Source organism: Aquarana catesbeiana, linkage group LG09 (assembly GCF_042186555.1).
Source record: "Aquarana catesbeiana isolate 2022-GZ linkage group LG09, ASM4218655v1, whole genome shotgun sequence".
Classification (NCBI taxonomy): domain Eukaryota; kingdom Metazoa; phylum Chordata; class Amphibia; order Anura; family Ranidae; genus Aquarana; species Aquarana catesbeiana.
The window spans coordinates 226,842,956-226,870,811 of NC_133332.1; the positions used below are offsets into that span (position 1 = coordinate 226,842,956).

The 27,856-nt window shown below is 43.9% G+C and overlaps 1 protein-coding gene across 2 annotated transcripts in view; it reads left to right on the top strand.

Annotated features, from left to right (window-relative positions):
- The window catches only part of CDK16 (cyclin dependent kinase 16), a 53,298-nt gene that overhangs the window by 12,917 nt on the left and 12,525 nt on the right, over positions 1-27,856 (top strand). Inside the window, exons 3-11 of one of the 2 annotated variants that reach the window (XM_073599874.1) lie at positions 268-426; positions 12,677-12,807; positions 13,978-14,103; positions 14,211-14,267; positions 19,316-19,430; positions 19,698-19,792; positions 23,519-23,581; positions 23,670-23,793; positions 27,048-27,168. In XM_073599874.1, the coding sequence (XP_073455975.1) occupies positions 268-426; positions 12,677-12,807; positions 13,978-14,103; positions 14,211-14,267; positions 19,316-19,430; positions 19,698-19,792; positions 23,519-23,581; positions 23,670-23,793; positions 27,048-27,168 (991 nt within the window). The remainder of the gene's footprint in view (positions 1-267; positions 427-12,676; positions 12,808-13,977; positions 14,104-14,210; positions 14,268-19,315; positions 19,431-19,697; positions 19,793-23,518; positions 23,582-23,669; positions 23,794-27,047; positions 27,169-27,856) is intronic. The other variant, XM_073599875.1, reaches the window with a different exon arrangement.

Sequence of the window (27,856 nt, forward strand, 5' to 3'; positions counted from 1 at the left end):
AATTTTATTCTCCCCTTGCTGTTTTCCCCCCTCTCTGGCACCTCATCCCCTTTAAATTTGTCATTTCCCACTGTGTCTGCCATTGTAATCACCCTCTCTCTCCTTTGCCTCTTTACTAACTGTGCCATGGCTACCTGTTCCATTGTCTTTGCTTCCTTCGTCTCCATTCCTCCATCCTTCTCCTTCCTGCATCGGATCTTTGTCCTGCCACATCCTTTCTTTCCTCCTTACCCCTTCCACCCTTGATCTTGTCCCGCTCCCCCTCAGAGCCCATCGTCAGAAATGGGAGAAGCCTCTCGTCCCACAGCATGCAATCCTTCCTGCACCACTACACCGCCAGCTCCTTCCAAAAGCCGCCCATCCCCCGGCCCCACAGTGCCGTCTGCAGGAGTCTCAGCTCTTACCTGAACCGGAGCAGCCGACTAGGTACGTGTGTGCGCGCTCCATCAAAAACCATCGGGCCTATTCAGTAAGGCGTCGCAAACGATGACGTGCAGTAACCCATAGCTGCTGATTGAATTTCTCTGTAGTCAAGTCTCATCAGCAAAAGATGAAATTTGATTGACTGCTGGGGGTTTTGCACAGTGCCTTACTAAATAAGCCTGCAGGTGTGCACATCGGAATACTGATAGGTGTGGCCCCGCTGCCATACCACACCTTGCTTGTGCACACCACCAGGTTGTGTTGTGTTTGTGTGTACGTATCACTTAGTGTGTATCTTTGTGAGATAGACTGAAATAGTCTCCAAGTCTTGTATTTAAGATGTATGTAAATATTTCATTTATATACGGTATTTATATATTTTGTATTGTATATAAACCTCCCACCAATCATTAAATGGCCTTTACATATTTTTTTACTTGCCCTATGAATTATTCCAATTTTAGAATCAAAATAGGTTTTTAGGATCAAAATTTCTATGACAGTATTATTTGTCCTGCAAAGCTTATTGTAATTTTAAGCTTTCCTCCTTTATTTCGTCCTATATTTCCACTGAAGTAAACCTTCCATTCTCAAAACATGTAAAGATTGTATTGGCTTCATAATGTGCTTCATTATTATTATTATTATTATTATTATTACAGGTGTGTGTGTATATAGTGCTGACAATTTAAGCAGCACTTTAAATATATTGTACATTCACATCAGTCCCTGCCCACAAGGAGCTTACAATCGAAGGTTCCTACTTTACTTGCATACATTCACATACTAGGGCCAATTTAAACAGGAGCTAATGAACCTGCCAGCACGTCCTAGGAGTGTGGGAGGAAACTGGAGTTCCCAGAGGAAACTAGAGCTGCAGGATTCTGGCTAAAATGAGAATCACAATTTTTTTGCTTAGAATAAAGATCACGATTCTCGCTGCGTAACATCATCTTTCACATTATACAAAAAAATTGGGCTAACTTTACTGTTTATTTTATATTTTTAAATTCATTAAAGTGTATTTTTCTCAAGTCATCTTCCAGGACGGCGCACCTGAGAGATGAGAGGCTCCACCCTACAGGAAACACAGTCAATCGACAGCTGTTTTAAGTCCCCACCCTTCCCCCTGATCCTCAGTTTTTGATTGTGTTTCTCTCTACACAGTGAAACCGTTTGTTTTTTTCCAAATGAAGCCTGGGGCTGGTGGTCTCCCCCTGGGAGCTGGACCACAAGCTCGGGAAGCCTCTGGGTCCGGTAGGATATTCTTGTCCTTCCTGGGGGGTCTCCCTATGTTTTCCTCGGGGGGGCAGCAATTGGAAGAGCCCCCCCTGAGAGCTCAAGGACCCTGGGTACAGTGGTGTACCCAGAACCTCAGGGGCCATTATCCTGCCTCCCCCCTTACCTGTTCGGGCCTCCGTTCAGATGGGCTGCTGGCCATCGGTTCTTTCCAGAGGGGAGCGCGTCCCCCAACTCCTGGGCCCCTGGTAGCTTGCGCTGCTGGGGAGGGCGCCGGGCGTCAAGCACCCACGTCATTTTCTGACTTCGGGAAAATGGCGAAGTTCTTACCCAGGAGGGAAGGCTGAGAATCAGCAGGAGCAGGCACCCACATCCTCCTTTCGCTAGGCGAGGAGGCACCAGGGGAAGGCAACAATGGTGAGTACTTTTCTTTGCCTTGGAATTTAGCTGCAAAATCCCCAATTCCAGCCAGATGGGCATTTGAGATAATCTCCCCTGGGGTCTGGATTCAAATAGCCCAGAAGCTTCTGCTAAAAACACCAGCCACAGCTCCCTCTTACATCAGAGACGCTGTATGGTGGACACGTTGTGCAGAGGAGCGAGTGTGCCTAAACTACCTCAGATGGGAAAGCGGTAGGTAAGGCATTGCTCCCCCCCCCCCCCCTTCCCTGTGTATATACTGACTGGTGCAGTGCAGGACCTGGGGTCTGGATACAAATAGCCCAGAAGCTACTGCTGAAACCACCAGCCACAGCTCCCTCTTACATCAGAGACACTGTGGTTATCGCAACAGTAGGTTGCCAGCCTCTCCCTACATGCCCAGTTGTGGTACATTAGTAGGGGTGAATATAGCGAAGAGGGGGGACCTGGTAGATACAAAGAGTTACTTACAGGCCAGGTATACCACTGAACAAGTTATTAATTGTGCAGTGGTTGGAGGATTCAGAAGTTCCTCTGGTCAGCAGGTGCACTAGGTTACCGGTCCTATTAGCCCAGCTGCTAGGAATCTGAAGTTGCTCCAAGATGCCTAAAAGCTGATCTAACTTTCAACGATGTGGCAGGGACCAAGTTTCTGTGTGGCACAGTAAGGGTTCCCTTGTGACAGATCCTCCTTTTGGGGGTTGCTTGCTATGGGTAACTTTTCATAAGCTTTAACCTTTACAATGTGGTTATATTATTGTGCAGGAGGTAAGAAAAACCTTTTTGTTGGTTTGGGCTACAGTCCACTCAGTGACAGATGTAAAGGTGATTTACCATAAATCTCTTCCTACATCCTTTAATTGAGGATTTTCTGTGCAAACCTATCCAAGAGCTACATGATTGCTTGTTTAAGGCCTGCAGGTAGCTGTTTACCTCCAGGCTAAATTGGTGACCACCTCTTCTAGAGGCTGTCTTAATTGGTCTCTAGGGCTGGGCTCATTAACCACTTCAGCCCCGGAAGAATTTACCCCTTCCTGACCAGTGAGTTTTTTGCGATTCGGCACTGCGTCGCTTTAACTGACAATTGCACGGTTGTGCGACGTTGCTCCCAAACAAAATTGACGTCCTTTTTTTCCCACAAATGGAGCTTTCTTTTGGTGGTATTTGATCACCTCTGCGGTTTTTATTTTTTGCGCTATGAACAAAAAAATAGCGTCAATTTTGAAAACGCATTATTTTTTACTTTTTGCTATAATAAATATCCCCAAAAAATATTTAAAAAAACATTTTTTTCCCTCAGTTTAGGCCGATACGTATTCTTCTACATATTTTTGGTAAAAAAAAAATCGCAATAAGCGTATATTGATTGGTTTGTGCAAAAGTTATAGCGTCTACAAAATAGGGGATGGTTTTATGGCATTTTTATGGATGATTTTTTTTTTTTTTTACTAGTAATGGCAGCGATCAGCGATTTTTATTGTGACTGCGACCTTATGGCGGACACATCGGACATTTTTGACACATTTTTGGGACCATTGTCATTTATACAGCAATCAGTGCTATACAAATGCACAGATTCCTGTGTAAATGACACTGGCAGTGAAGGGGTTAACCACTAGGGGGCTAGGTAGGGGTTAAGTATGTCCTACTGTCTGTTCCTAACTGTGGGGGGGCGTGGCTACATGTGACACATCACTGATCTCTGCTCCCGATCACAGAGAGCAGTGACAGTGTCACTAGGCAGAACGGGGAGATGCTTGTTTACATCAGCATCTCCCCGTTCTTCCTCTCCGTGAGGCGATCGTGGGTATCTCCACGGAGATCGAGTCCGCGGGACCCCTGACCCAACTCACGGAGCTCCTGGCCGGCGCGCACGCAGTGACATAGTGGCAAATTTAAAGGGACGTACGGGTACGCTTATTTGCCCAGCCGTGCCATTCTGCCGACGTACATGGGCTTGTGCCGGTCGTGAACCGGTTTAGACTTTCGTTGCTGATTAGCCCCTCCTGTGTATGAGCTGGCTAGCGTTTGCTCAGTCTCAGGGAACGGAGGTAAGGTAGGACAACAGCTACTATAGTAAGGTAGAACAACCATTTTAGGATTTGTTCTTTCACTGGTGGTGAAGGGTTAGGCTCTACAGCCCAGGCTATGCCTATGAAATAATTTGCCCCTGTTTGGTTATTTCATAAAGGGATACACCATGACTCCTTCTTGGCTGCTCACCAGTAGACCTCAGTAGTGAAGGTTTGTCCTTGCTGGTATGTTTTGTGGCACAGCAGAAATACACATTGAGATTTGTGACATCTTTGCTCATAAGGGGTATATTGCGGTACATCAGAAATGCACTGTACTGAAGCTTGTTTGGTGTCCTTTATATCCTAAAGGTACTGCTTTGTTTGGCTACAGATCAGAAAAATACAACAGTGAAGGTGGTCTGTATTTTCTGGTTTTGTGCAGCAAGGCAGAAATGCACATCATTGAGTCTTGTGACATCTCTGCTCATAATTGTTATATTGCTGCATATCAGACATACACAAGATTGAGGTCAGTCTGTGGGTTTTTGTGTCCTGTATTATTGGTTGCTTATCAGAAAGGCAGCAGTGAATATTGATGGTCCTGATTTGTTGGGCTACATAGCAGAAATACAAATTGAACCTGTGCCAGGGGTAGTACATATACAGCCTTTGGTAATTGGTGCAGCACCGCAAAGTGGCGTTGTGCCGATTCACACGGTGCTATTAACGGCAATGGCTGCCGATTTTAGGCATGTGATTTGACATGTTGAGTCGCATGCCAAATCACTTCAATATGGATGTGATATCACTATTCAGAATTGTTATATTGTTGCACATCAGAGATATACAAGATTGAAGGTTGTCTGTCTTTCATGTCTTGGCTGCATATCAGGACACAACAGTGAAGGTTGCTTGTCCTTCTCTGATTTGCTTTTGCTGCTCAGCAGGGAGACACATTGAGGATGGTGGCATCTCTGTTCAGTTTTGGTATATTGCTACATATCAAACATACACAAAGATTGAAGATTGTTTGTGTCCTGTATGTCCTATATTTACTGCCTTATCGGCTGCATATCAGAAAGGCACAGCCGTGAGCGGTGTCTTTTCTGTTTCTCATTGTTCTACCTTGCTGCTTCTTAGGGATACACAGCAGGGGGTTGTTGGCTACACTCCTCCAGGGAGACACAGCATTGGGGACCCCTCGCTTGTTCGACCTGAAAATTGCAAGTTTTTCCCTGCGACCTGTGTAATCTTGAGGTCTGTGGATCCAGAAAGCAGGGATTGCTTGGAGGCGCTGCAACCCGGAGTCGCACTGACACGGATGGTACCCATTGGAGTGTCTGTGTATGACTTTTCTCTTGCGTTTTGCAGTCCCAGGTTGCAGGTTGGGTCGCACGGGTGTGGGAGCCCTAAGCTTATCTGTCTCTTCTGGGTGAGGTTTTGCTACACAACAGGAATACACATCATGGAGCCTTACTTTGCAGTACACCAGAAAGTGAAGGCTGTCTGTTTTTCTGTTGCTGCACAGCAGAAATACTCAACTTTTAAGCTTGTTGGTGCTTTCTGTTTCATATTGCCTTACCTTACTAGACTTCAGAAAAACACAATGCTGCAGCTTGCCTGTGTCCTTTCTCAGCGTTGGTTCTATCTGACTGCACTACAGAACTGCATAACAGAAAAGATTGTCTTGTGTTCCATATTATTTTACCCTGTGGCACAGCAGAAATGCACAACATGGGAGTTGGTGTTCATATCGATCTTATAACTGTATTTGGTGGTTGGTCAGAAATACGCAACATAGAAGTTTGGGTCTTTCTGTCTTATATTTATGGCCTTGTTTTGCTGTACATCAGTAAAACACCACCGTAAAGAGGGTTCCCGTCCTTTCTGTATTTATATCAGTTATGACCTAGCTAGCTGCGCTTCAGAAACACGCAGCATTTAGGGTTTGCTTGTGTCTTAATGTTTTTACATATTGACCGCGCATCAGAAAACCAGACTGTGAGGACTGCTTGTCTACATTGAGGTTCAGATTTGGGGGTCTCTTCCCATATTTGATATGTTGGTTTAGCTAGCCACACTCAGATACACAACATTGTCTATGCTTGTGTCCTTTCTGTCTAAATCTATTGCGCTTTGCCCACAATCTCTGACCTTTTTATTTGTGATATTAATAACGCATTTATCACCTTTTGTATTTCAGCCCTCTTTTCCGTGGAGGGGCCAGGAGTTCCGGCTGCAGACGTCACATGTCAGAAAGCCTCAGCCCCTTAAATTTAGGGATGCCAGAACCAATTCCTAGGGTTGAAGCCCAGTAGTGTTATAAGACACCGGAGGAAGGCGATAAAGAATCACCCTGTTTAGTAAGAACTTGGGAAGTTCTGTTCAGAGGAGTATTATGGCCTGAAGATGAAGTATAAAGATGTATACCCGACCGAATAAGTTACGGCTCGGTGCATGGCCTTAATTTCACCCTTCTAGCAAAACTAGATGTAGCAATATTAGTGTTCTACTCCTGCTATGGACTTTAAAGCGGAAGTAAACCCATCCATAAAACAGTTACCTTTCCGGCACGTGCCGGAAATGTAACACTCCCATTGGTTGTGCTCTCAACCAAACTGTCAAACCATCCAATGGCGGGTGTCATAACGGATCACATGTGCAGCATCATGGCAGTTGTAGATTAAACAGAGGCCAAGATGGCGGCTTCCTTGGCTGAAAACGATAGGAGGGTTTACTTCCACTTTAATCTCCTGAAGTAGGCTCTCAGGCGTAAGTAAAGCCATAGATTGGGCATGCCTTAAACCCAGGGATCAAGCTTCTGTTAATCTATTACCCTTAGGTAGGCTTCCCTTTAGTCGTTGCTGACGTAAAGATAGAAATGAACAAAAAAGGTTGTCTGTCAGGGGCCCCCCTTTTTTGCGGTTTTATTTCCCTGAACAGGGTAGTGTTAAGACAGGCCCTTTTATTAATCAATGTAGTTTCCTTGTCTTACAACACAGGTCTCTGATTAATCTTTTTAGTGGTTCTAAGTAGCACCTATAGGCACAATAGGCCATGGTTGTTAGATGTGTGAGACAGGCAACATTGCTAACCTACAAGTTTAACATGTTTTCTGATTCCATCTTTATGAGCTCCCTCCACCTAGATCCTGCATCCAAAGCAGAGAAGGCAGGGACATTGGTGGAGTAGACCTGCAGATCAGCCGCATGATCCAGCTAAGATACCTTCATCAAGCATATGGAGTGGAGGTAAAGCTCACTGCAGAACCGAGGTTGGCCAAGAGGGTCTTGCAGTGGTCCCACCCTAAGGTAGGCCTGAGGTACTTGCTTATCCTCTCAGGTGTGCCGTCCTGGAAGATGACTTGAGAAAAGTACCAGTTACTTACTGGTAACTGCCTTTCTGGTAAATCCTCCAGGACGGCAGGCCTACTTCCCACCCATTGCAGGAGAGAAAATTGTAGAACACTAGAAGGTGAGTGTCTATGAGGAATGATTTCCCTTGTGAACCAGGTTCAGGAGTTACTTCTCTACAAACTAAGGATCAAGGGGAAGGGTGGGGACTTAAAACAGCTGTCGATTGATTGTGTTTCCTGTAGGGAGGAGCCTCTCATCTTTCAGGTGTGCCGCCCTGGAAGATTTCCCAGAAAGGCAGTTACCGGTAAGTAACTGGTACTTTTTTCCCCCAAAAAATGCGTTTGAAAGACCGCTGCGCAAATACAGTGTGACATTAAATATTGCAACAACCGCCATTTTATTCTCTAGGGTCTCTGCTAAAAAATATAAATGTTTGGAGGTTCTAAATGATTATCCAGCAAAAAATACAGATTTTAACGTGTAAGCAACAAGTGTCAGAAAAAGGCTTGGTCTTTAAAGCGGCTCTTCAGTCATTTTTTCATCTTTCTGTCTATTAAATCTTCTGCCCTTGTTGTTGTTTTAACTTTGGATAGTAAAACATTTTTTTTGCCAGTAAATACCTTATACAGCCCACTTCCTGTTTCTTGTCTGATAAAAAGCCTAGGCTTTTGACATCATGCACAGCTCTCTCACTCACTCTTGTGAGAGTTTGCCAGGAAGGGAGGGGGGATGAGTCATAAGAGGGCCAATGAAAGCTGCAGGGCTGGAGGTGTGCCTCTGTGTGTCTTGAGTAAATCCAGGAAGTGAATGCCCACAGTTAAAATGGTTGCAGCCGGACTCAGTGGAGGGATATTTCTGCAGCATATTTGGCAAGTACAGAATCACAGTATATATGAAATAATATGCAAAGTGGTTGAAGGGAAGCTTCAGAATGGCAAAGATGTTTTTGTTAAAAATTATGTGAGCAGACTGCAGTTCCTGTTTAAGTGGTTAAACTAACCTCATTTACAGACCCAAGTTCATCCCTTTGATCTAAAATAACTAAATGACACTTTGTTTATAGTTATCTCCCAGGGCTTACAATGTTGTGATAAACTTGGCAGGCTGCCTGTTTTTTTTTTTTTTTTGTCAGCTGTGAGCAGAGAACTCTTTGCACTGAATCAAGGAAATGCAGGATGAAGATCATGAGGGGGGTTGAATCAAGATTGCGATTTGTTAACGATTAATTGTGCAGCTCTAGAGAAAACCCACTTAAAGCAGTGCTCCACCCAAAAGGTGAAGCTGCGCTTGTCCGCCTTCCCCCATCTCCACTGCGACATCTGGCCCCTTTTAGGAGGAGTGTGTACCTGGTTTTGACAGGTACCCACTCCCACTTCTGGCTGACTTTGCCACGGCGAACTCAGCCAGAAGTTCACCTCACCGCCTCCTTCCCCCGCAGCCGACCCATTCACAGAGCGCAGCCGGCTTCACGCATGCACAGTAGGGAGCCGGCTGTGAAGCCGCAAGGCTTCACTGCTGGTTTCCCTTAGAGGAGATGGCGGCGGTAGCACCCGATTGGAAAATCGGCTCAGGTGAGGACACAGCTGGATTCCTTGATGGGTAAGAGCCATTGTTCTCCTGGCGGGCAGGCAAGAGTGTGGGCAGAGGAAGTCGCGCCCACCGGGAGAAGACAGTGATCATCGCTAGTGGCTATAGCAACCCCTTGCAATAATTGGAAGCAAATCCAGCAGGCTGGTTGTACCCAAGTTGATCCATTGGTCAACTTGGTACATTCAGCCTGCCCATTAATGGTTCAAATCTTGGCCGGTTCCTGCTGAACCGGCTGAGATTCGAACTGTGTATGGCTGGCCTAATTGAGTTGCTGGACAGACTGCAGAGTTTTTCTTCACTAATTGTGCATTCATTTGTGTTGGCCAAATAAATTCAGTAAACTTTGAAGAATGAAAGAGTTGTTTTAAAACTGAACTAAAGTCTCCAAAGCTTACTCTGGTCCCTTGCCGGTGCTGGCATCTTCACCATCTTCTTCTGGGTGTTGGGTCTTTGGCTTCTTGATTAGTAGGCACAGAATGTTGTAACTCTTGCTCATCTGCAGGAGTTCAGTCCCTCCGACACACAGATACTGTGCATGTGCAGCTAAACGTAAAGTCTAGTCTCTTCTAAAGAAGACTGCAAGCAGACAGGCAAGTTTATTTTATTGATGAAGAGACTTTGCATGTTTTTTCTGCAATAAAGAGCCTGCCTGCTCGCAATTATTTAAGTTAGACTTTAGTTTCACTTTAAAGGAAACCCATTATGGGAGACAGTTAGAAGATAACACCACCGACATCTCCTGAAAAGCTAATTGCTAGCTGTCATACTCACACTTGCAGTGTGATAGGTGATCAACTAGTATTGTATTGCAGGCAATCATCTAGCATGTTCAGAGGGAGACCCCCGTATTCATCACATGACTGGTTTATTTTAACTTCTCCCACAACTTTATTGTCAAACATTTTGTGAGATTTTTAAGCTTTACATCCATTTCCTATTCTATCTTTACTCTTGGCAGTCATTTTGTTATCTTTTGGGTAGCAGTATTGGTATAACATAAAAACCTGAGCGCCAACGCGAGCGCTAGACTCTCACCAATGCTTTCTCTAAAGACAGTAAAAGAAACGGGGGAAATTGATCAATGTACTGTGTGTGTTTCACTAGAAAAATAAAAACCATATATCCAAAAAATCTAAATAGGATACAAGGTAAAAGAAGAAAAGCTGCCGTCAGTGCACTGCCCCGAGACACACACAGGGTCAGTCCATAACCCAGCGTCTGGATCGCTGAAAATGTGCAGGCTCTTCTTAGGCGCTGAGCCACCTAATGCAAAAAAGGTCTACCACACCGATCACACTAGCAGAGGATGCATTTCTGGGAAATCTTCCTCCTCTTCAGCTCTGAGGCATTTTTTTATTTTCTGTAGGCACTCAGCAGATGGGAGCCATTTTCAGATTTTCAAGGTTAGAGGAGTGTGGAAGTGCACACAAAGAATGCTTGTAGGTGTGCGGCATATCACTGAGACCCTGCAGTTATGATTTTTGCCCAGAGCAGTGCTTTAACCACTTGCAGTTTTACTGCTACAGGGCAGCAGCTGTGCGCTGGATCACATATATATACACGCACATGATCCCACACTTCTGCCTGCAGGGGGTGCACATGGGCCGCACCGATCTGCGGGTGCCGGGCACTCTATGTTCGTCGACACCTGCCGATCGTTGGGCAGAGACTCAGAGCAGAGCTGTGCCTATGTAAACAAGACAGAGTTCCGTTCTGACATGGAAGGGATGGATTTTGTGTTCCTGCAAAGCAGGAACTCAAAATCCATCTCTTCCCCTAGTAAAAGCAACACATGTAGTAAACACAAACACTGGCTAGGCACACAGTTAATCCTTTGATCACCCTAGATTTTTAACCCCTTCCCAGCCAGTGTCATTAGTGCAGTGACCGTGCATATTTTTAGCACTGTAAAAAGTGCAAAAAAAAGTGCACTGCACTTTTAGCACTTCACTATATTAATGTCTCTGGTTCCCGCAGAGTGTCAAAAGTGTCAGTTATGCCGCGTACACATGGGTGGACTTTTCAGCATCAAATGTCTGATGGTCTTTCCGACGGACTTTTGACTGAGTTACGATGGACTTGCGAACGACCGGACTTGCGCACACATGAACGGACTAAAGTCAGTTCGAAAGTCCAGTCGTTTGAACGTGATGACGTATGACTGGACTAGAATAAGGAAGTTCATAGCCAGTGGATGCCCTTGCGTCCTTTTTGTCCGTCGGACTAGCATACAGACGAATGGATTTTTCGACTGGACTCGAGTCCGTTGGAAAGATTTGAAATGTTCTAAATCTAAAGTCCGTCTGATTTTCATCAGAAAAAGTCAGCTGGAGGTCCGATGAAGCCCACACACAATCGGATTGTCAGATGGATTCGTTCCATTGGACCAGTCCGGTCGTAAAGTCCGCCCGTGTGTACACGGCATAAGTGTCCAATTTGGCTGCCGTAATATCGCATTTTTGCTAGACATCTCTGATTGCCGCCATTACTAGTATAACTAAAAATTCCATTGTGTATCCCATAGTTTGTAGACGCTATAATGTTTGCATAAACCAATCAATATACGCTTTTTGGGATTTTATTTTTACCAAAAACATGTAGCAATACATATTGGCCTAAATTTATGAAGAAATTAGATTTTTTTTTTTTTTTTTTTTTTAATTGCATATGTTTTATAGCAGAAAGTAAAAAACATTATTTTTTTTTTTTTTGTTTAAAGTGCTACGAGTAAAAAACGCAGTGGTGATCAAATACCACAAAAAAAAAAAGCTCTATTTGTAGAAAAAAAAAAAAATGACAAATTTTATTTAGGCACAGCGTTGAATGACCGCGGAATTGTTAGTTAAAGTAATGCAGTGACATATTGCAAAAAGTGGCCTGGTCATAAAGGGGGGTAAATCTTCTGGTGGTTAAGGGGTTATTTCTTGATGTTTGTGTGCCTTAGGGTAGCAGCCGCAACTTTTCGTAGTAGACTGACCCTATGTTAAGACCTTGTTTTAGCAGACCCTCATCTCTATTTTCCTCTTTGTGGCCTATTTGGCCTTTGGCATCACCCTCAGAATCAGATGTAGCTGCTCACTCCACCTACTACAAAAGCTAATTTCAGGAGTCAACACAACATTTCCAGTAGTTTTAAAACATATTCTCCATTGGCAGCAGTTGGAAAGGCTACATAAATGTGGGTACAAGCTGTAGTTTTCTTTTGAGGCTCATCGACCACCTGGTTCCTGGTCCAAGCCTGCACTACTTTTGTCACAGGCGTTATTTCATTGGAACAGAAACTGTAGCCTCTTTCTCTCTACTGGCATTTCTCATAACCTTTGTTTTTCTTTAAACATAACATAGTTTTTTTCTGATGTGTCTGCTCTCCCACTCGTTACATGAAGTCATGCTTTTTTTTTTTTTGCTTTTTTTCTGGAACATTTTTTCACCATTGAATTTTGCTGCTTGGCGGCCAATTTTGAACTTTTCTTCAAATAACCTATCCAGCCATCTATTAAATCCAACAAGATACCTATACAAAGTTTAGTAGCTGTTCTAGAAATGCTTTCCATCTTCAAGATTTGGTCTCTTTTCTTGTGATCTCAGACTTGCTACTCTCCTTCATATGACCCAATTTTTCCTTCTGCGTAGAGATTGTACATGAAGACCTAAAGATGGGTTCGGACGGAGAGAGTGATCAAGCGTCTGGCTCCTCGGATGAGGTTCAATCACCTGTGCGAGTGAGGATGAGGAACAACGCTGCTCGTAAAATATCTACAGAGGTGAAACTGATTGGGTTTATTTCTTCCTTGCTGTTGTTTTTGTATAGGTTGACCACATAGCTAATATGGTTGAAAAAAGACACAAGTCCATCCAGTTCAACCAACAAAGAGAAGAGGAGAAAAAAAACAGAAAACATCGCTATACATTATCGAATACCCAAAGTTGATCCAGAAGAAGGCAAAAAACCCCAGTAAAGTATGATCTAATTTGCTTCAGCAGGGGAAAAAAAATCCTTCCTGATCCCCCAAAGAGGCAATCGGATAGTCCCTGGATCAACTTTTACTTATAAATTTTAGTATCCAGTTATATTATGTTCATTTAGGAAAGAATCCAGACCACAGCACAGTGGTTCATCTTTTCTAAGAAGACCATTAAAGGATACATATATTTAAAATATTGGAGTTGCCATCCTCTTGCATATCCTCACCTCACTGACTCAGAAGACACATGCATTACAGTGGTCCCAACCCTTCACTACATTCTGCTTATGAGAGAAGTTTAAATATGACAGCCCGGAAGTCTGGGTCTTCAAAAACTATTTCAGCTTCAATATTTTTTTTAATAGGTTTCCTATTTTACCTAGGGTCTTTTGAACCTTAAAGTGGTTGTAAAGGTATTTAAAAAACAAACATGTTATACTTACCTGCTCTGTGCGGGGGACCCTCTTCTTCACGGGTCCCTCGCCGGTGTTTTTGGCTTCTCCTCTATGTCCAGTGCCCCCATAGGAAGCTGCTTCCAATGGGGACACTTGTGCAAGCTCGCTCTCAAGTCCCGCTGCTACATCAGTTGACACTGTGCCCTGCTCCCTCGTCACTGGCATTGATTGACAGCAGCGGGAGCCAGAAGCTTCTAGTGCCACAGCAAAGCCAGTGAGACCCAGAAGTGAGGGGAGAGAAGAGCTGCAGATATGCACAGTGCTGGATCGAATGAGGGCTCAGGTAAGTAAAAGAAGGCGGGGGGGATACTGATGTCTAAACATTTTTTACCTTAATACAAGGAATACATTAAGGTCAAAAATGTTTAGGCTTTAGAACTACTTTATCACCCTGAATAGATCCCCCTCCTTTTTGTTTTGATATTTTTCACATAATGTTGGGAGAGAACTTTGAACCTGAGATATTTTGGACTATGACTGCTGCCATTTAATCTGCATCTTACCCTTTCTCTAGGATATTAATAAGCGTCTGTCCCTCCCAGCGGATATTCGTCTTCCTGAGGGTTATCTGGAGAAGCTGTCTCTTAGTAGCCCTCCATTTGATAAGCCCCTGAGTAGGCGATTAAGACGAGTCTCTTTGGTAAGTAAGCCTGTCAGTAAACAAATTTTCCTTTTCTTAAAGGAAAGTCCCTTTTTTGGTATCCTGTTTTCATATTCGTGCTGATTTACGTATTTTTTCCCTTTCAGTCAGAGATTGGTTTTGGGAAGTTGGAGACGTACGTCAAGTTGGACAAATTGGGAGAGGTGGGTAACCAACACTGATAAAGGTTTGGTGAGGAGGTAGACATGATTTAGGTGACAAAAGGGGTCTCCAGCACACTTTCAAGCAAGCCAGCAAAAAAAAAAAAAAAAACTAGCTAAACTGCTAAAAACAAAGTTTTCAGTTGCATACATGTGCAAATATATGTGGAATCCACATTGCCATGCCTAAGTACCTCTAATATGTGTGGTTCCCAACTCTGAACCGAGTTTCCCACATATGGGAATACATAGTAATGCACAGAGTAGGCTTACATGGAAGCAGCCCTGTTGTACAGCAACACATCAGTAGCCCACAAATCACATTTACAAGGCAGCTAAAGACTTCTAGTGTGCGTCTGCAGGAAACGTGTCAGAGGTCTATTGAGGGTGGAATGAATTGGAGGACATCAACAAAAGCTATTTGTAGTAGGAGTGATGAGTTTGGGAAGAGGGAAATTTTGGATCAAGAATTATGTTAAATTCTGGATGACGGAGGCAAGGGCAACTATGGATTATTGTAAAATACATTAAAGCGTAAGTGGCTGCTTCATTAAAACCCAATTCTAGCCAAAATGTTTTATTTTGTTTTTGATACTGTGGGAAAGCATTAGAGCCTCTGTCGTATTTTTTTATTGCTGTCTTTGTCCCTCACTTTCTGTCAGGACAAAAGTGATAGAAAATCTTTGCAGTGGGGACACGTACAAAAACATATGTCTAGCAGCTTGACGATGGGTTAGAATATGTGAAAATGGTTTTTCTTTGTTTCCTTCGAGGATTAAAGGAAGTTGGTAACTTACAGGTTATATTGCCACCTATAAGAGGATTGGACACTGGCAAACATCAAACTGTAATCCAGCCCACCCCTTCTATGGCCAGCATGCCTCATTTTTGTTTTTCATTTGTGTCATAGGAGGATGGATGTCCTCTTAAGCTCTACTGTGGTAAAAAGAGTCAATCACAACTCTTTTCTACATCAGTGCTCATGCTTTGTCTCTTTGATTGCAGTGGTCTTCCTTAACTTGGCTTTATGAGCATTGTGTCTGGACAGGATGTTGCAAGGATAGCCTGGAAATGACCTTCAGGCACTGGGCTCTGTGTGGGGCGCTTTTCAGACTCCATTTTCGGTCAAAGTTAGCTGTAAAGCGCTTTCAAGGTCAAGAGCTGCTGGCATTGCCTCAACATTTGCCCTGTCTCATTTGGTGAGTGGTTGGGCTGCGCACTGGGAGGAGTGTCGCTTGCAGGTGCCATGCACTTTCTTTTCTGCCATAGAGCTTTAAGGAAGCATCTCTCTGCTACTGCTCTTGCTTGCAAAGGGACCGGTGGAACTCCAATCTTCGATCCATTCCTGCTGGCTGCTTACAGTGACTTTGGTCACCTTTAGCCATCCTGCCCTCACCTGCTTACCAGCTGTTCGTGTTTCTTGAGTTCCTGAACTTACCACCACGTGGGTCATGCAGTGTATGATTCTACATACAGGAGGGACAGTCCCACTATATTGGGTGCCCCTAGCTTACTTTCTGCAAACTTGTCCGGGACTGCCTGCAGCCTAGATTCATGTTTTCCTCTACTCTACTTACTTTTTTTTTAATTTTATTTATTTTATTTTTTTGGTATATTATATAATATGTGGAGTTTGGAAGCACCCTCCACAAAAGCGTTTATTTGCCTTTTATCCACTTAGTAAAGATTTTCTACAGAAGTGGTCTGGGCATGTGACCATGTCCAGCCTTTATCAAGATGCCGTTCCAATAGAAAACAGCTCTATCTTTAAAGAGTCTGTTACCTCAACATTTCATTCCTGATATGCATCTGTGCTACCATGTACTCATGTTTAAAAGTGTTCTGTTCTCTTTGTATTTCTTCCTGTTTCTGAAATACCTGGTGATCCTGCCAGTCCCCTGCTTTCCTACTTCAAACAGACCATGCCAGGGTATGGAAGCACATCCACTACAGCCTGGTCAGTTTTCTAGCTGTGCTGGGAGCACAGCCTGCCTGTCCTCCAATGATCAGACTTGTGCCGACACACCCTCCTGCACGTTTTATATACACAAATGTTTTGCCTTGCATTTCTATTTAAACTGAATGAGCTGTTTAAAGGGTAAGGGTTGACACATACTTAAACGTCCCAATCGATAATTGATCGGAAGTCCTTTTCAGAGCTCTGGAAGATCCTGCTCTTCATCCGAACCTAGCTGTGACTTTACTTTGTCAAGCCATGTCATATTGGTCAAAAATCCCTTAAAGTGGAAGGCACGTCAAAACTAAGCTTAAATCTACTCCCACCTCCATTCTAAGCCTATTCTATTTACCTTGTAAAACTAAAGATGCCTATACTTAACTGTTCTGAAGTTGGTCTGGTCACATTGCTGGCTTCCAGCTTCAATGTAGAGGAGGGACAGCCAACAGCGGACGCCCCATAAGTAAGCTTCTGGATGAGGGCATCGCCCAGGCTCAGCAGCCGTTGTCAGCGCACTCTTCTCCACACTGAAGCGATCATGTGACCAGACTGGCGCAGCTTAAGAAAAGTTGACTATAGGCATTTTTATTTTTACAGGGTAGATAGAATGGGCAAATAAGGGGGGTGGGAGTATATTTAAGCTTAGTTAGATTTTGACTTGCCTTTCACTTTAAAAGAGATATTTTTTTATTTCAGTGTTGAACGCATAAAGCAGATAGCTGTAGTGTTACATTTTTAGTTGCGACGGTTTGCTGGAAGTCTCTTTTTTCTCTTTTCCGGTTCAGTCTCTGGACATACCAATTTGTTTTTTGTAGTGAGAACCAGGTTGTACCTGGATTGGAGGTTCAGGAATCCAGCTCTAGAGTCGAATAAATACATATTTCCTATCCTTTGGAGGATAGATTCCAGCCTATTCATGCAGGACATTGGTCATTTGGAGGAGTCTCGTCTTCCGATCAACGCTCTGGAACTTCAGCAAATTTAGACACTTCTGCAGTTGTGTATATCAGTCGTCATGGAGGAACCAGAAGACTTGCAGTGCCAAGAGAGGTGGATTGGATCTTGTATTGGGCAGAACTTAATGTCCCAGCCTTCTCTGCCATGTGCATTTCAGCATAGACAATTAGGCAGATTTCCTTGTCCAGCAGCAGCTGGACCCAGGAGTGGTCCCTACACCCAGAGAATTTCTAGGACCTGTGTCACAGGATGTGGATCTCCTGGCCTCCAAGTTTAAGTACAAACTTGACAAGTTTTTTTTCTTCAGGTACAGAGATCTTCTAGTGGAAGCAGTGGATGCTTTGGTTGATTTGAGGGATCATTACACCCTGGTCTATGCCTTTCCTCTTGTGAAACATCTTCCTCATCTTCTTTGCAGGACTGAGATAGGAAGGGCATCCTTGTGATCCAAATAGCTTCAGACTTGTCAAGGCGGATGCAGTATTTTAACCCGGGAAGACTCCTTGCAGATGCTTCATATGTCAGGTTTCTGCACTTTCTATTTTAGAGACTGTTGACTTTTCACTCTGTGATTAGGACCTTTTATGCCCGGATCTCCTCTTCCCCTGTATCTTCCCCTTATCTGTTCCCCTTGGGAGCTGAATCTGGGACTCCTTGCGCTTCATAAACTCTCGTTTTAACCCACTAGGTAATCCTTTCTCTATTCTCACACACAAGGTGGTGTTTCTTGTAGCCATTACCTCTGCAGGGCAAGTGATTGAGCTGGTGGTTTTATCCTGCAAGACAGAGGTCCCCAATCCCCGGGGAGCGAGACCAGTACCGGTCCATGACCTGTTGATGGCCGAGCCACACGGCAGGAGGTGAATGGTGACCGCGGTCCGGACAGGACTATCACGGAACATAGTTGACACCACCAGCCGTGCCACTTAGCCTGTGTGTTCTCTCCTGGGGCTCCTGCCCTGCCACCGATGTCCTCCAGTCAGCAGGGCAGGGAGTGGTAGGAGCTGGAGGTCTGAACAGAGAGAAGGAGTCTTTTCATATTAACAAGCATCCAGATCTGCAGCTCCTCCCGCCCCTGCCCTGCTGATAGGTTTACCTCGCTGGTTGGGCCAGAGACCCGGGAAAGGACACACGTGCTGATAACTGCCTCTGTCCTGCCAAAGGTAGGACTGTGCAGGGGAGGCAGAAAATGAAAGGGGCAGTGATGTTAGAGAGAAAAGGAATAGACACGACTGCAAGGGGCACTATGATGGGGGGGGGGGGGGGCTGTAATGTTAAGGAAACTGCACTGTCCCTGAAAAAATTGGCGGCCACAAAACTGGCCCGTGTACCAAAAAGTTTGGGGACTGCTGCTTCAGGGAACCCTTTCTGGTTTTGCAATGGGGAAAAGTGGATCTTTGAGCAGCCCCCATTTCTTTGCTGTTGTTTTTTTTTCTTGGGCCTGTTGGCGATTGTTTGCTGTGTTGCCCACCCCTCAGACTACTTTTGAACTTCCCAAAGACTTTTGTGTCCCTCAAAGAATGAGAAAGAAAATAGGATTCGTGTATTCACTGTAAAATCCTTTTTTTTTTTTTTTTTTTGGAGTCCTTTGAGGAACACAGGTCTAACGGTGTCTTTATGATCATGCTGTCAATATTACAGTACAAATAAAACGTACACCTTACCCTTACGCCAGTGCAGCACTGTATAATTTTTCTTATTTGTACTCTATTTTGAGTTTAGGGCTGACAACCTGAGGGGGTGGTGGATAATTTAGGCGTTAAAAGGGTCCTGCCACACATCTGCTCAGTACTGCCTTGCTACAAAATTTAGGCATGCTGGTAGTAGGCATATCCCTGACTAGCCTTCAGATTTTTTCACCTTCAGTGTCCCTCGATGTGCTTCAAAGGGATTTTTTTGGTGAGTACAAAAATCCTAATGTTGTCTATGCCTTCCTGCTCCAGTGACCACTTTTAACTTCATTTTTTGCCCTGATGTCACAGGGATAGAAGGTGATGGGAAAATCTCCCCAATGGGTTCACAAACTGAAATGAATACTTTATCCAAAACCCAAAAAATGGTTTTTGAGTTAGTATTTAAATCTTATAGGGATTTCTGTTGTTCTTGGCTGACTGTGGCTTATGTCTTTCCTTGTCAGGGAACCTACGCTACTGTTTACAAGGGCCGTAGTAAACTGACCGAAAACCTGGTTGCCCTTAAAGAAATTCGCCTGGAACATGAGGAGGGTGCTCCTTGTACAGCCATCAGAGAAGGTAAGTGAGAAGGACACAACTAGTGAGACAGTTCACTTTGCGAATCTGGAAGGTTATTTTCCTTTGAAATACAGCTGTCTTGTGGAACACCTCCAAGTCTTTAGGAACATCCAGTTCTGCTTATGGATGCATATTTTAGAAACAAATCAATACACACTAAGGATTTTAGTCTTTTAATATGTGGCCAATATTTCTAGTAAGCAGTCTTTTGTATATATTGCTTTCTGCTTTCATTACTTGAACAGTACCATTGCGGTTTTCTTGCAGTTTCCCTTTTGAAGGATTTAAAACATGCAAATATCGTCACTCTTCATGACATCATCCACACAGAGAGGACCTTGACTCTTGTCTTCGAGTACCTGGTGAGTGATATCTCAAAAATAATCAGTACAGTGGTTGTGACTCATTTATTAATGACTTAATGGAGTCTTTACCTTTTAGGCCTCTTGCACATTGCAGCTTGAAAAAGCTCAAGAGCTAAAATACAACCCATTAGTAATTAGTAATGTGCCTATGCACACAGGCATGTAAACAAGCGATGCACATTCTTGAGTAAAAAATAAAAATAGGAACATATGCATTTTTGGTCAGTAGTTTACGCCGCATGCGTAAAAACAGTTGTTCTAAAAAACAATTATCCAATGGTTCCATATTCATGGAAAATAAACCTCTGGAAACAGCTGCAGATAGCAGAAAGTTTTATGGGAAGTGTTGATGTTGTTAGGAAGAGATGTCTGTTATAATGTAGGAAAATGCATGTACATACATTTTTGATGAAATTCCGTGGATGTCTATAGAGCCAAAAACATACTGTGTTGTGTTTAAAAAAAAGTCCCCCGCACATTTTCAAAAAACACTTTGCAGGCAAACCATTGTAGGCAATAGATGTGAGCAAGCCCTATAGGAAATAAGGTTAAATGGATTGTAGTGCGTTTTCTGTTGATCTGAATTGCACTAAAAACCACATAGATGTGAACCTAGCCTTATTTGGTAGCGCAAAAAATTTCAGGAGCCAAAAAGGGCTCTCGTTTTTTACAGAAGGAGTTGCAGTGTCCAGGGCCTATGCCTTGTGTCAGCCCCTAGTATCAAAGTGAGTCTGATTTAAAAAGGGGCATACAGAGGGAAGGGTTTTGGTGGCTTGATTTTAGCATCTTGCAATGCACTGTACAGCAAGTGGGAGAGGACGGAGCACTGCTCATAGGAGGAGAAAGTAATAGTGATATGAGCTCATTAGTCTGTTGCTTCTACTTTCACTGTCCAGACGGGGAGCGTACAAGACCTGTAAGTGTTACTTAAAGAGGACCTTCACCCTCTTTCCCTTTAATTTTTTTTCCCATTCCCGTGCTTACCTCCAGGCGATGTGTGCACAATTTGGATACTCCCCCAGCCCCCCTGACCCAGCGTTGTCCCGCTGGCAGCCTTCTGTCAACAGACACCGCTTGGTCCCATGCCACCGTCTTACTTCTGACGTCATCGAGAGGTCTACCGCCTCCTCCTAGTTCAGTCAGCGGGACCTCGCGATGACGCACCACTAGACCCGCCCCCTTTCTTCTCATTCGATGAAAGTCTAAAGGCCTCCCATGATATGTGACTTGATGTTGTTTGTCTAGGCAAATGACGTGCATGGAGGGGAGGGCAGCGCTTTTTATTAAAAAAAAAAAGGCCCTATTCTTTTACAGGAAGAAAGCAGGATGCATAGGGGGGATTTTAAATATAGGGTAAAGTTCTGCTGTGACCGCAGCAGAGAGAAATCAGGTCTTCTTCTGAGCTGTCAAATAGGACAGTGCTGTGTGCCAGGGCTATATAAATTTCAGAAATGGGTAAGAAGGAATACAAATCCTTTAGACGTCAATTCCTGCTTATTTATATAATCTTTTTAGCTGTCTGCTTGAAGTTAAGCTTTTCAAAGGAATGTCACATTTTCTTTAAGTACAGCAACTACCTTTTCCATAGGTGAATGGTTGTTTGGATGGGGTGGCTTCTTTACTATTTTTCCTCATGTGCGGCATAATTGGCAAATTGCCAGGGGCAACTTTTGTGTTCCCTTCTCAGAGAAAACATCCACAAATAATGTCCATCCCAAACCCACCAACCCCTGCCCGTGTCCAGGACATTCCATTCTGACAGCGGCATCCACTGCTTTCAGAATACACTGATCAGCGGCTGTAGCTTAGTGGCTGCTGTTGCTGATCAAGGAAAATTTTCCAACATGCCCCTTCGTCAGAAGTCGATCAACTATCAAAGATCAACAACTTCTATTTAACAGGGACGGCCAAACACTGATGGAAATTCGGCTGATCCTTGCTGAATCAGCTGACTTTCCATTAGAGTATGACCAGCTTTAGATAATCCAACAATAATAATAATCTCCCTGCCATAATTCCTATATGCGGCATATAGGAATTATGGCAGGGAGCATATTCCTGTCCATCTGTATGTGCTCCAGCCTCTTTTGTTACACTCTACATTAGGGGTGCCCAATTGCTGGCCCGTGACCTCCTGCTCTGGCATGGTGGATCAGCAAGCCCAGGTTTTTGACCCGCCATCCCAGAGCACCAGTGTACTCCATGTGGGTCTTGTATATGCGCACCACTGTGCTGACTTGCTGGGCGTTGTAGTCCGCCAGCTCGGCTTGCCCTTATAAGCCCACTTTGACATGGTCACTGCACGGCCTGATGATGGAGCATGCATGCCTTGAACACCGCCACACCTCCTGCTTACTCTCCCAGATATGACGCCACTAGCTGTCATCTGTGGCTCCACGCCAGTCAGGAGCCCTGGACACCACCAGGCCCAGATGGATGGATACCATACACAGCAAACCAGACGTGGCTTGCAGCATTGAGAGCCAGTTACATGCTTGTCACAAGTAACGTATATACTCGAGTATAAGCCGAGTTTTTCAGCACTTTTTTTTTGTGCTGAATAAGCCCCCCTTGGCTTATACTCGAGTCTCCCTACCTCACTGTGCCCGTCTGCAGACTGATGCACCTGATCTCCTGGCGCTGTGACATGCAGTCTAGTCGGCGGCCGTCCAGTATAACAAAGCCCCGCCTTCTCCTCGTCCTCGTCCGTGATAGGCGGAACACTGATTCACTGCTGGCAAACTGAATTAGTCTTCAGTCACGGATTAAGACGAGGAGAGGCTTTGTTACACTGGATGGCCGCCGACTAGACTGCATGTCACAGCGCCCGGTGTTCTGGAAATCAGGCACATGAGGCAGGGAGATGGGCACAGTGAGGCTGCAGATGGGCACAGTGAGGCTGAAAATGGGCATTGTTGACCCTCTTTTCCACTCACAGTAGCTGCTGCATTTCTCACCCTAGGCTTATACTCTAGTCAATAAGTTTTCCCAGTTTTTTGTGGTAAAATTAGGTGCCTCGGCTTCTATTCGGGTCAGCTTATACTCGAGTATATACGGTATTATCTTTGTTAGTGGTTTACTTTTTGCATTTAAATGTTGTTGCCTTTATATACTGCACTCAGATGGCACTGCTCTCCTCCTTTGCTTTGATCTTTACAGAGTTACTTCTAGCTCCCCCAGCCGGTAGCCACTGTACAGTGCAGTATCTTATGGACTTATTTTGTACTTTCTAACGACTGTTTAATAGTCAATATTGTAGTTATCCATATCTTGAACATTGGACACAAGTCCGTTTACACCTGCCTATCTCCAATCCGATCCGTTAAAAAAAAAAAAAAAAAAAAGAAGGGGATCCATCCCCTTCCATCTGGGCAGATCGGAGGGCTCATAGATTAGAGCAGGTTGTGTCCGTGTCTGCTCTGCATATGCAGAGTGGACAAGGACTTGTCTTCCGACCACTCTGCTCATTGTGGCCTGCGACCGGTTATCATGTCACTTAAGTGGCCCTTGTTCTTCAAGCACATAATATACAATTAAAATTTAGCAGGGATGGTTTGAGCCCTTCATAATGGTCACACTAGGTGTGCAGACACCAGAACTCAGCTCTAAGATCTCACCAATACTGAAATATCAGATCAGTTATTTTATAAGCACCAGCTTGTATTTTATCACCATTGGCTCTTTAATCCTTTACACTTTAAACTCTGTGTTTCCCACATGCAGGACAAAGATTTGAAGCAATATCTAGATGATTGTGGGAACCTAATAAACCTTCACAACATCAAGGTGAGGCAAAGCTGTGTGAAGATGGTAAAAATGTGGTTTTGGTTTTGTGGTGAAGCAGAAGAAATAACATCTCTTCCTTTTTTCTCAGCTCTTTCTTTTCCAGCTTCTCCGAGGGCTTGCGTATTGTCACAGGCGCAAGGTTCTTCATCGAGACCTGAAGCCACAGAACCTGCTGATAAATGAGAAGGGGGAGCTCAAACTTGCAGATTTTGGTGAGAAAGGGAAATCAGTTTGGTTACAGCCATGGGAGCCAGCAAAATGGCTTTCTATTAATGCAAGGAAGCAGGATGTATCATTTGTTGAGAAAAGTTAGCCATACACTGAATGGACTAAACAAAAGAGTGGATGGATGAAAAACTCACTACAGCTATTGTGTTCTGACAGCTGGTGCCGTTGGCTGTCAGAATACCCAAACAGTCACTGCATCTGATTGGCTGTAGATGCTGTTTGGCAGTTTTCTGCCTGGCTTTGTCAATTTTCCATCCTGAAAGTTGTTAGGTGAAATAAAGAATTAAAAAAAAAAAGATGTTGGGTAGAGTGCTGCCAACAGGGCCATCCACTGATTTCATTTAGGCTGGTTTATTAGAAACCAGACAAAATATGCTTAGTGTATGTGCAGCTGTAAAGAGAGCTCATCTACTGTAGTATATACGTGAACATGAAAATGAAGAGCAGGTGGAGAGATGCGGTTGGCCCAAGAAGAGCTTCCTCAGGATCCACTTTGTTTTTCAATCTTTATGATATCGTAGCCAAAAAGGACTTGATATACATTATATTGTCAAAAGTATTGGGATGCCTGCCTTTCCACGCACATGAACCTTAATGGCATCCCAGTCTTAGTCCGTAGGGTTCAATATTGAGTTGGCCCACCCTTTGCAGCTATAACAGCTTTAACTCTTCTGGGAGGCTGTCCACAAGGTTTAGGAGTGTGTCTATGGGAATGTTTGACCATTTTTCCAGAAGTGCATTTGTGAGGTCAGGCACTGATGTTGGATGAGAAGACCTGGCTCGCAGTCACCGCTCGAATTCATCCCAAAGGTGTTCTATCTGGTTGAGGTCGGGACTCTGTGCAGGCCAGTCAAGTTCCTCCACCCCAAACTCGCTCATCCATGTCTTTATGGACCTTGTTTGTGCACTGATGCGGAGTCATGTTTGAACAGGAAGGGCCATTCTCAAACTTTTCCCACAAAGTTAGGAGCATCAAACTGTCCAAAATGTCTTGGTATGCTGACGCCTTAAGAGTTCCCTTTGCTGGAATGAAGGGGCCAAGCCCAGCCCCTGAAAAACAACCCCACACCATAATCCCCCTCCACCAAATGATTTGGACTAGTGCACAAAGCAAGATCCATAAGGACATGGATGAGTGAGTTTGGGGTGGAGGAACTTGACTGGCCTTAACCCAATAGAGCACCTTTGGGATGAATTAGAGTGGAGACTGCAAGCCAGACCTTCTCGTCCAACACCAGACCTTACAAATGCCCTTCTGGAAGAATTGTCAAACCTTCCCTTAGACAAACTCCTAAACTTTGTGGACAGCCTTCCCAGAAGCTGTTATAGCTGCAAAGACTAATGCCCTGTACACACGATCGGACATTGATTGGACATTCCGACAACAAAATCCATCAGATTTTTTCCAACGAATTTTGGGCCAAACTTGTCTTGCATACACATGGTCGCACAAAGTTGTCAGAAAATCCGATCGCTCTGAACGCAGTGACGTAAAACACGTTCGTCGGGACTATAAACGGGGCAGTAGCCAATAGCTTTCGTCTCTTAATTTATTCTGAGCATGCGTGGCACTTTGTGCTTCGGATTTGTGTACACACGATCGGAATTTAAACGATCGGATTTTGTTTTCGGAAAATTTTATATCTTGCTCTCAAACTTTGTGTGTCGGAAATTCCAATGTCCGATGGAGCCCACACACGATCGCACTTTTTCCATCGGAACTCCGACCGCGTGTACAGGGCATAAGACTGGAATGCCATTAAAGTTCAGGTGCGTGTAAAGGCAGGTCTCCGAATTCTTTTGATAATATAGTGTATACCGTATATATTTTTATATCTAGTCCTTTTTGGCTACAGTATCATAAAGATTGAAAAACTAAGTGGATCCTGAGGAAGCTCTTCCTGTGCGAAACACATCGATCCACCTGCTCTTCGTTTTCATATTCACCTCATTGTAAAAACTTTTTTGCTGTATTTGTAGCTGGTATCTAATGTTTATATATGTTGATATGCTTTTTAAACTGCAAAATAAAAATAGGCTTTTATGTTTATTTTTTCGAATTCTTTGCGTTTTGTATTTGGGCACTTGAAAATTCCTATTTCCCACAGTCTGTCATGTCGGGCATGTGAGTGCTTTCTTTTTGATTCATGATTATAGCTGGGGATTGTACCAATTGTATACAAAGTGACAAGATCTCCCACCCAATATTTGTACATTTCAAGAGCATACAGATTGTTGGCTTCTCCCAGCATGCAACAGATGTTGCATGTTGAAATCAGTACACATAATAAACCAGATAAAAGACGATCTTTATACTGTGCACGGATAAAAGTAACAGAGAATAGGCATTTGAAAGTGGAAAGTTCCTCAGTCAAACCTTAAAGATCAAACTTGATATGCATGCTCATTGTCTTGGTTTTGAACCCAAATATTGCTGTAATGCACCACTTTATCTGGGAACTCCTTTTGCTTACATTTTGTACATACCCATTGCAGGCTTCATATCTCCTGTACAGAAAATGTGATATATCAAAGTGACTAAATGTCAGAAACCATGAAATCAGGCCGATACAGAAGTACAGTTAAATCACACTTGTTTAATAATAAAAGTAAAAAGAACAAACTTCAGTATCCAGAACGCCTAGTCAGCCAAGCCAGAAGTCAGGGATCAATGTAGTGGAACAGCAAGCAGGATCTGGAGCCAGAAGGAATGACAGCAAAGCAAGTCTTGAACAGGATCACAGGCGATAGTTTCTGTGATGTTGACCAAGGCGAAGGCAGAGAACCTCTGGACTGGACGGCTTAAGTAGGCAGGACTGACGAGCAGGATATCATCAACAGCTGAGTAACTGTGGAGAGAAAGGAGCTGGCAATTAGCTGACAGCTGAGCAGCCAGCTCAGAGAAGGAAGGGCTGAGCCCAGCCCTGACACTAAATTCAGTGAAATTTGTCTCAGCCATCACTTAGATTTTAGAGGATGATGCACAACATAGATAGGCAGCCCTATCCCACCCCACATGTGAGTAGGTCTCTAGAATGAGGCTATGAATTGCAAAGAGCTCATTTACCTTTGAATTGGTGTAGTCCCAACAGAAGGAGGCTGGCTCAAGAGAGTTTTTTTTTTCTGATGATTTAATGGGTATTTTAACTGCTTTGCTCCTAATGTTATTGTCTTGTAATTAGATAATGGTGAAGAAAAGGGGGGAATATGTCACATTTTCTATTTTTTTTTTCTCTAGGCTTGGCACGGGCAAAATCTATCCCCACCAAGACCTACTCCAATGAGGTGGTGACACTCTGGTATCGGCCCCCAGATATTCTCCTGGGATCAACAGAATACTCTACGCAGATTGATATGTGGTAAGTAAAATGCAGAAGTGGACACCCCCCCCCCCCTCTTCCCTGTGACAGCAGTTTGGGAAGAAGCTCCCCGTACTAGCTGTCCGTCTTTTAAATCAGCGCAGCTGTGCGGGGATCCACCCAAGCAGCCGAATCATTCATACACACAGTTCTGTTTGTGAATGAACTACAACTCCCGACATCCTTTGCAGATGTCGGCTTGTAGTTCTCAATGAACAACGACGCTGTGGTAGCTCATTGATTCTGCCTGCCCGTACAGACACACAGATACAACGACAGGTCTGCAGAAACTTTACAGGCTCCAAAAAAAAATACACATTTTTTTTCTTGCAATTTATTATTTTTTTAAAATGTAACTTATCCTTTTAGGAAAGCACAGACAAACTTGTCAATCTTATAAACTACTTTGAAAAGAAAAAAGTGGAAAGTTCCCCACGGGGCTTTTTAGCCGCAAATAGGAGTCAAATATTTTGTTTTCTCATATATGTGTCGCTCTATGATATATCTTATAAACTACTAATCCTATAAATCCACCATGTATCGGAGATGAAGAAAGTCAAACATGTTTGTGTGATAACCATGGCTCCTTTTATAAATACAGTGGACAAAAAAACAGCATAGCCACAAAGGAACAGGAATTGTGCTGATTTTGAAGACACTTCTGAGTAAAACACACAGCTCTGTCCAA